Raw genomic sequence first — 9,771 nt, 5'->3', positions numbered from 1 at the left:
AATCCAGTTAATAGCTTGTGGCAAGATCGCAGATGCTAATTTCAGCTATTTTGTTGAACAACTGAAATTCCAGTTTGTAGATTTGTGGTGCAGAGTTTCTGTTTTTATTGTGAGGATATGTGGCAAAAATCGGGATGTATGAATACTTGTGCAAAACACTGTTCCTTAACTTATGAATCAGCTGAAATTAAAAGAAGAGAAAAATACCTATTTCTTTGGATACTGTTAATCTAAATTGCCTAATCTATTCTTCAGGTGATGATGTCAACATCTTGTCTGTGCTTATTAAAAGGTCATTACCTAAATCTCTTTCTTTTTTTTCTTGTGGAGGCATTTTATATTGATTTTAATGAAAAGTTGAACTGGTCCAGCCTTTTTTCTTTTGTGCTTTACAGTCAGTTCTGCCTGAAAGAAAGGCACGGCTCAGCTCCTCATGTCCAAGAGATGTCTGTGCTTAGATAACGTGTTAAAAAACAAACAAAAAAAGCTGGTGAACGCTGTACACGAACAAAGCAAAAAATATTACAAAAGATTTATGCAAAGTGTTACTTGGACACCAGTCGTTCAGTTTTTATGGCACACAAGTGATTTTTCTTCAATGTTTTCTTTCACAGCTGCATTGTTCTTGGCCCCATTTTCCATTAATTATAAAAAGGTGTTGAAGACCTGTAAACATTGCTGTTTTTATTGGCAAGCTTCTTAAGAGTAGCTGGTGTGATCTTGGTATGTAGCATTGTTTTATATTTTATTGAACACAATCTGTGCTTTTTTTCCCCCCTTTGTCTATAGGACTGGAATTGCTGCAGGATACTTAAAATTGATCTTTATGTTCACAGTGTATATGTATATTTTCTTGCGCTTTTAGAAGAAGTTTTGTTTTTATTACTTGGGCCTGTAGTGTGCCAAATTGTTATCTCTCTCTAACACTCTCTTTTCATTGCCCATCTAGTATCAAGCCTAGTCCACACGTAGCCGGATGTCTGGGAAACTGAATAGATTTTTATGTGATTTGGCCTTTCATTCCCACGTAAACTCTGTTTGATATAATCAAAAACGATTATTAATAAAAAAAAAATTCAGATCCAAGTGGAGATTTGAGAATTGGAAACCGGAGATTTAGAGGTACATGCATTACAATCTGTGACAAATAATGTTGTGCTAATGTCACATGTGACCATTGTTTGGCCATCAATGGAGGAGAAATACGACGGAGAATTAGGGCCACACTAAGAAAAAAAAAAAACATCACAACTTTAAAATCACAAGAATAAGTACAGCAATAAAGTCATATTATGAGAATAAAGACACAATATTATGACTTTGACTTGTCTTGTAACATTATGACTTTATTCTTGTACAAGTTTATTGTCATAATGTTATTTCTTTTCTCGTAATTTTCTTTCTTTTCTTTTTTTTTACTTTTTCTCAGTATGGCTATAATACTCCGTCGTAGAAAAATGACAGAGACCAAAGATCAGCTGCCGTACAGCATCTATCCAGTCATGCCATTCGTTGCCGTTAGTTGCTTTGACGCGAATCACAAACGACATCGTATTGTATTTTATAAACTTTATTTTCTAACACCGTATTTAAAAGTAGTTCCATCTCTCTGTCTGTCCACATAAATGAACCTCCTGGCACCATATTTAATTCCCAACAGGAAGCTGTGGTTCTTTGAGAAGGATTGTGATTGGCTGATATTGGTTTTAGCTTTGCAGTACACTGCCCCTATGGGTTTGGCATGTTTATTACAATGCTCAGTGGAGTAATTCAGTGAGTTCATGTGGATGAACACTTTTCTTAAACCGATCCTGAATATGCAATATTTAAAAAAATTATTTGGCGGAGATATTTCTCTTTATAAAGACTCGGCTACGTGTGTACAACGGCTCAGACTGTGGTAACAGACAGCAGGGGGTTGTAGACTTTCTTCCCGTCTGCAGATCTGCTCCCATGCGCCAGCAGCTCTTGTATAGTGATCCAGTTGTCCAGGATTCTCCTACTGCGTTTCTTCATGCTCCTCCGGTGGCAGAGTTCCAGTATGGATGCTGGTTCCTGCTGCTGAGGCGCCCCCTGTTGACCTGCCGCACTGCCGGCCTGCTCCCTGTCACGCTCCCTGAGGCAGTCGAGACGGCTCTGCATCATGAACTCCCTGCGCCGCCGCTGCTCTCGGGCTTTCAGCAGCTGCTGCTTTCGCTCCTCTTTGCTCCAGTAGCGACCCATCTTCATTTCGCTCACAGCGTCATCGTCCGTCGTCATTCCGCTGCGCTCCTCTCTGATCTTCATGGCTCGCGCCTTCAGAAGGCGATCCCTCACGGGTCGTTTGGCCACATAGCGTGAGCCGTCGCTGCGGATCTTCACCTTCCACTCCATTCTGGGGGAAGCGGGCAGCAGTGAAGGGGACAATGCTGAGGGTATGCCATCTGGAATCTGGGGAACATCTTTACATGTGCTGCCCAAACTCATTGGACTCGCATCATCTCCTAACTCTATAGTGCCCTCTTTGGGGGGATTCCTGAGTCCACCCAGATGCTCGGAGGTCGAGGGTGTCCTCAGCTGCATGCAGCTCAGGTAGCGCTGCGGGGGCTTTACGTCCGTCTGACGGCGGGACAGATATGGGCTGTTTTCTGCACTGCGTCCACCAGCTCTCTCAGCTGTCCCATTGGTTCTAGGGTTGCGTCTCATTCCCTCATCCGAGCCCCTCCTACTTGCTACGTCCCGGGACAGTGACCTAACCTTTACCCCCGGGCTGGATGTCTTTGCCTCACTTCCTCTCCTGTGAGTTTGAGGAGAGTATGGTTGGTTTAAGTTTGCTTGGATCCCGTCCCATCTCTCTTTTTGCCTGGTGGAGGGTGGGAGAGAAGACTGTCGTCCCTCCAGACTCTGAGTGGACAGAGATGGGTACTGTTCACTTACCAGAGGCGTGCTCCTACAACTTTCTCCTCCAGTATTGTAGGCACTCGTGCTGTCTTTATCAGAGCGCTCTCTCTCAGGAAGCTCGTTAATGTCTGATAGAGCCTGGTGACAAGACTCCTCACTCACCAAAGATCCGTTTGTCTCCAAGCGCCCAGTTCCTAACCCAGTGCCTGTGCTTGCTCCATTTTTATCCTCATGAGGCCAAACCTTCATGCAACGCTCCCTCAGCTGCTGCATCTTCTGTGCTCTCAAGATATTGCGACACTTAAACTCCAGATGGCGCAGTTCCTCTTCTATAAGGGCCATCTCATGCTGCGTCAGACTCTCGTTCCTATTCTCGTCCAGTGGGACATCCCCTTCCTCTTGTTCCACCCCCTGAACATTGCTGTTCTTCTCGTAGAAGCACTTGATCTCCAGCAGCTCTTTGTATCGCTCGCACTCTTCTTCAGTCAGCCCAGGCATCATCATCCTCATCGAATCGGCCATGTAGCTCCTCTCTAAACGTTCCACCAGCTCCAGGCCTCCTCCTCCATTGAAGCAGTCCAGTCCTAGCAGAGAGTCGGCACTGAACTGGAGGTCTTGGGAGTGCAGTAACGGTGGGGTGTCCCCTCTGCCCGACAAGAACTTTCGCATGCTTCCAGGTGTGTTGGTTGTGTTTGTGTTGGAGGCACTGGTGTGGTCGTCCCCTAGTAGGTCATGTTCTGACGACTCCTCATAGCGTGTGCTTTCGTCTGTCCGGCCAACCCCACTGTCCAACTCCTGGCTGTTGCTCAGGACAGTCTGGAGCAAATCAGGAGAATCTCTGCTCAACGAGTGAGCGTGATTGTGACTGGAGAGGACACCTCCGATCGCAGCGCTGATTTGTCCTGCACCTTGGACGGAGGGGCTGCTCCTCAATCTGGTACTGCTGCTCAAATGAACATCGTTGTCCAGAGGTTCCAGTTCCAGCTCGTCTGGATCCAGCTGGTTTTCATTCTAACCAGTTGATGAATTTAAATTTTTGCATTACAAAGGGAGAGGTTCAATGTTGAGAAAGGAAATAATAGATTAGTAACGCATGTAGATAATTGAAAATTATCTAGTACTTGAACTCCAAGCATCTTTCCTAATACTTGCAGTTAAAGGGATAGAATTGTCTTACATATTCTCCAATCAAGTAACTGTTATCTTCAGTTACTATAAAATGCTGTTTTTTTTTTAAATTAAATATAACTAAAAAGAGGTTTCAACTGGCAACCTAATATACAATTAGACTCGTATCTTACTTGTACTAACATCTAAAGACTCTGCTGGTGGACCATCAGTGTCATTCAAAACGTCCTGCAACCATTGTTCACGGGATTAACTTTAATGTAGAAAGACATACGGTCTTCTGCTAAAAGTTCTCACTAATCTGAATTCACATACACAAGAACTTCAGTAACATCCCAGTCATTATCCTTAGGGTTCAAAGCAAAGTGCTAAACTTTTGAAACAGGAGAACAACAGGGAGAAACATGCTAACGTTAGCTGACTTCAGGTAGACATGTCTGGTTAGATTTATTTGTGGGAAAAAAAGTGAAATCTACGCTTCTGGTCAATCTACTAAACCCCAGATTTGGATTATGTTGGTTTTATTAAAGTATTAAACTTCTATTGACAAATTCCCATTCTTAAATGACTCGGCCTGGAATCAGGGGGCAAAATAACAACAATTGTGATCGTAACTCTTCATTTCAGTCTGCAGTTCTCTTATTGTTTAAATTAGAGTAGTTGTCCTTCCTGACACCAGGTGGCGCCAAAGGTTCGAGAAACTTTCACCAGTTCAGTTTCTATTGAATGATTTGAAATTGATTAATTGGATTTAAAGAAAAGGATTTATTGAAAATACTTTTTAGTATTCAATGTTAGAATGAGACAAAATAATATTTTTACTTTATGCAGTTTCTTCTTTTTAAGGTTGCAGTTTAATTTGGAAGCTGATGTAATAAATTGAAAGTACTTAAACACCTTCCTCCCTCCCTCCTCGTCCTCCTCTCTGCAGATTCTGTCTAATCTGTTTGATTTAAATGTGAACTGCATGCAGACTGCTAGACGTGTTGTATTGATCCTCTTTAACAAAGCCCCTCACTTCTTCATCTTCCTCACCATCAGATCAAGCTCTAATCTCTTCTTCTGCGTTTCCCTCTGATGATTATTCGTCCTTCCCTCCCGCTCTCCCCGCCTTGAATCCTAATGTGGGACAATGCCCCGCCAATACAGATCTTATAAGACCTTTGTGGGTATTTACTCGTTTCCATATATTCAAACTCAAGGAGGTGTTGGCAGAGAGCAGAGTTTATTTGTGCTCTGTGTTTGACCTGCTCTGTTTTTAATGAGTGACTTTTAAATCTGCCCTGCAGCACAGAGAGAATACAAATGTTTCTCTGCTCACATAAACACTGCATGTCTCTGTAATTATAGTCAGCAGGAAAAGCTTGCAGGTACCTTGGCGGAGGCGTTTTGCTTATGTAGGATCTCATATCTGTTAAAAGTGACCTTGTGAGTTCCACTACACTATTTATCCTTGTTTCTGTGTTGATACCATCTTTGTTTTTAACATGTTTGCAAAAGAGACGACTCAGAGATAAAGAATTACGTTTCTTTTTCCTCTTACATTTGGATGTTTTCTTCTAAAATGTAATTTAATATCTGGCTGAGGGCTACAATTAACAATTATCTTTGTAATCCATTAATCTCTCGATTATTCTCATGATTAATTGGATTACAAAATGGCACATACTGCTGATTTTTCATTTAACCACTTACATTTTTTAAGCAATATTAGGAATACATTAAAACTTGGAAATAAACATTTCAATTTGTAATTTAAATAAGAAAATATATATTTTTTCAAAGCTAAAAAAAAAGTACTTCGAACATCAATATATGAAAATTAATCAATCAAATGTAGTGCTTTTTTGATAAGCTGAATAATATTTAGATGGTAAAAGGTGTTTAAGATATTTTTTACAGAATTTAAACCAGTTGAAGCTAAAACTTACAATCGAAAAGTTTTTTTTTATTTTAAATGCAAAATGTGTATATTTCTTGCACAATTTTGACTTAATTATGCAAAATGTCCACTTTTACGTTTGTATACTACATTAACGATTAATCGATTATTAAATTAACTGATTATTATTTCAATAATCGGTTCATCGCGATTAATCAGATTAACTGTTTAAGCCCTAATCTTGTTACATGAACTGTAAGATGAACTGAGAAAAATGTCTTTCCAGTTCAGCATTCAGAATTGAGTCTCGCAGCTCTCCTCCCCAAAGACTGCACATTCGATTTCCTCACCTCTATCTCAGGCCTGGCAAGGAGCAGGGAGACATTAGTGCTGTCCTCTCTGGTGAGAATAGCTACCGCCTCCTCTCTGTTCTGGATGTCCACTCCGTTTATCTGAGAGGAAGAGAGGCAGATGACTTTATGAGCTTATTCCAGATAATGTAAGGCAGCAGAAGCCAAAGACGGATTCAGTTAAACTGGACATGGATTACTATGCAGGAGGAATTCATAAAAGATACTCAAAGCTACAGAGCCTCATAAGGAATCACAGATTTAACCTATGGCTGGACAATATATAAGCATTTCATATAGATAACTATTGATTTTTGTTTGTTTGTTTTAAATATTTGAAATGGTGACATGACCTTTCCTGTTTTATCCACAGTTTTCACTTATTTTTAAGCAGTTATGAGGCAAAATGATGGAACTGAAACTGCTGCTGCACCAGTTGTTGCTAGGTAACCAAAGAGTGAGTGAGTTGCTAGGTAACCAAAGAGTGAGTGAGTTGCTAGGTAACCAAAGAGTGAGTGAGTTGCTAGGTAACCAAAGAGCGAGTGAGGTTAGTTGATTCCACCAACCTTTCTTAGCTGGCCATGAGAAGCCGAGAAGGTAAAGTATTTCCTCTGCCTACATCTCCCAGAATGCTGTGCGGTTATGGATCAGAGTTCAGTGAATATTCTATCTGATGTATTATCTATTGATATTGATATATTATTATTGATTTATTGTCCAGCCCTAACTTAACCACTGTAAAGATTCTCACATTATAATAACTTGCAATTTATTTTACTGAGAGTTTAATAGCCTAGCAAAAAATAGTGCAAAATTGTGAGGTTAAAAAAAAAAAGCATTACTTTGTATTTAGAAAATACAGTCCGCCTATGTGTAATTTAATCATATGATACCAATACCAGACATCTCCCTCAGCAAATTTTGTATCTTTATCTAAAGATGCAAAATATGGCACAGCTGCAGCTTTACAAGGAATACATAACACACTGCAAAAACACAGTCTTACCTAGACTTTATCATGCAAATATTTTATAACACTTGAAATAAGACAAAATTAACAAGTAAATTTTCAGCAAGATATAGGAGTTCATTTGAAGTCAATAATTCTTTAATATTGATTAAGGGGTAATAATTCCACTGGAAGATTATTTCACTTTTAACAAAACATTTTTCTGATGCTACAAAATCTGCCATTTGAACTAGTACTTTTTAAATTAATATTCAAGAATTACTGACGTAAGAGAAGCTCTAATATATTTATGAAAAGTTACTTGGGAGTTAGTTTTGCCTTATTTCAAAGACTAATATAGAAATTAGACGAAAGTTTTTCTATTTTCAGTTCACTTTTTATTCTTTTTAAAGATGCTCAGAGTCACTTCACAGAGCAAACAAGATTAAAACAGTAAAATTAAAAATAATTAAGCTAAAAAATGAACTAATTGTGAAAGTGCAGACCAGAGAGTTTTATTTGTAAAAAAAAGTATGGGCTAATTCGAGATGGTCTACATATAAAACACATTGAAGTTGGTAGATGTAACATGAAAAAAATTCAAAGGTTTATACCTGTAGTATTCTGTCTCCTTTACGGATCCGTCCATCCATCGCAGCGATGCTGTGTGGGTTCACCTTATAAAATAAGTTGTTAAAAACCATGAAATCATTAAAAAAGTCTTTATCTAAAAACTAATATAAATTGTCTTGACTTCACCTCTCCCACGTAGATCCCAAGGTCCTCCTCATCATCGGTTCTGTAGCACACCGTCAGACCCAGTTTATCCTGCTGACGGGATTTGTACAGCTCCACCTCCTAGAGCAGGTAAAGTGGAGGTCAGAGGTCACAGTTAATATGTACTCAAGGAAGAACAGCACTACTTAAACATATTTCTACTTAGAACTCGACGACACGGATGAAAAACTTATTAAGCTATAAGACTTTCATACGAGTTGAATAATCATTGATTAGTTTTTTTTGTTTTTAAATATCTGAAGTACTGTTATTTTGTCATTTCTAAGCACTCATGAGGCACCATGGTGAAATGTTAAACTGCTGCTGCGTCAGTTACTGGTTGCTAGGTTACCATAGAGTGAGTTGCTAGGTAACCAAAGAGTGAGTGAGTCAGTTGATTCTGTTGATTTTTTTTTTTATTTTTTTTATTGCTTCATTCAGTGAAGTTACTCACAGTGGGTTGAATATCCAGGAATTTTACTCGACTAAGAGTACTGATACTTCATAATAAAATTACTCAAGCAAAAGTTAAAAAGTACTACATAGTGAAAATACTCCTAAAGGGAAATTCTTTTCCAAAAAGTTATCAAAGTAAATGTAGCCAGTTACTAGCCAACTCTGGATTTAAAAATCCCTGACCTCGTATTCCAGCTCGTCGTTTCTGTCCACTTCGTGCTGACTGATGTCGAAGTAGTCGGTGGGGTCGTAGTACACAGGCTCCGAGAAGCTGAGGACGAAAACATTCAGGAAAATACCTTTCAGTTGGAGCAGCTTCTGGACCAACATAGATCAGCTCCAGTTAATATCTTTCAAATTCAAAACTAAGTTATTGATCCAAAGGTAAATTAAATGTTGTAACTTACATTAATTCAGAATTTGTCAAAGAGTTGTAGAAAATACAATAAACCAGGAGTGTCCAAAGGTCCGGCCCAGGGGCCATTTGTGGCCCTTAGATTTTTTTGGTTTTTGTGTTTTTGTTTTCTAAACTTTTTTGTTCAAATAAGGGTAAAATTATTACCAATATAATTTCTTACTATGTAAAAAAATTAAGTACAAACAAACTTTCATAATAAGTAAAATCTTGTTTATCTAGTGACTTTTATTGAAAAAACAACTTTGCTGCACACAAATCAAGATTTATTCAATTTATCAAAACTTAACTAAATATAGCAAGTGTTTTGCAAGAAAATGACCCAAATCCTGTTCTTATAACTCAGAGTAAATTTGTGTGACTGAGCCTAAACTAATTTAAAAAGTAAATTCATTTCCTTTTATTACAGCAAATGTGTAAAATCCTTCCTGGATAAAAAAAAACCCAGACTACTTTTGTTTTCTTAATTTGTTTTCAGTACATTTTGCTAAAAAAAGAAGTTAAATTCCACCAAAAAATTTCTAGGAAATTTCTAAGCTTGAAAAGTTGAAAATGTGCTTGAAAAAACCTAATCTCAGAAATTTTCTTGTAAAACCTTAAAAATTTCTGTGTTTCAAAAGTCAAACTTTAATTTTATATATCTTTTTAGAAAATTTCTGAAATTAATCTCAAAATTTTAGGGGTTTTTTTCTTGCCAATTTTCTGCTTTTGGAGCTCAGAAATATTTAAGGTTTTACTAGAAAATTTCTGAGATTAGGTTTTTTTTCTAATTTCTGAGTAATTTCTTGTTTTTTCTAGACGTTTTATGAGATTACTCTTAAAATCTGAGTTTTTTGGAAATTAACTCTTTTTCTATCTGGCTCGACTACGCCATCATACTTTTGACCCCACAGTTTTGGCCCATGGGACCAAACGTTTGGACGCCCTGTATCGA

At 38.4% G+C, this 9,771-nt stretch overlaps 1 protein-coding gene across 2 annotated transcripts in view; it reads right to left on the bottom strand.

The window, feature by feature from the left end:
- Positions 1 to 774: 774 nt before the first annotated feature.
- Positions 775 to 9,771, bottom strand: part of LOC106954522 (PDZ domain-containing protein 4-like) — a 23,835-nt gene continuing 14,838 nt past the window's right edge. For both annotated transcript variants that reach the window (XM_015044075.1, XM_015044085.1), the window contains 5 exons: positions 8,606 to 8,693; positions 7,949 to 8,047; positions 7,804 to 7,866; positions 6,241 to 6,342; positions 775 to 3,891 (listed from right to left, as the gene is read on the bottom strand). In XM_015044075.1, coding sequence (XP_014899561.1) covers positions 1,891 to 3,891; positions 6,241 to 6,342; positions 7,804 to 7,866; positions 7,949 to 8,047; positions 8,606 to 8,693 — 2,353 coding nt within the window. In that variant the 3' untranslated portion in view covers positions 775 to 1,890. The remainder of the gene's footprint in view (positions 3,892 to 6,240; positions 6,343 to 7,803; positions 7,867 to 7,948; positions 8,048 to 8,605; positions 8,694 to 9,771) is intronic.

The sequence above is a fragment of the Poecilia latipinna genome, unplaced genomic scaffold (genome assembly GCF_001443285.1).
Source record: "Poecilia latipinna isolate Pla-1442-1.1 unplaced genomic scaffold, P_latipinna-1.0 Scaffold36, whole genome shotgun sequence".
NCBI classification, from domain to species: Eukaryota; Metazoa; Chordata; class Actinopteri; order Cyprinodontiformes; family Poeciliidae; genus Poecilia; species Poecilia latipinna.
Note: the sequence above shows the minus strand (reverse complement) of the source record. Positions and strands in the feature narration are given on the sequence as shown.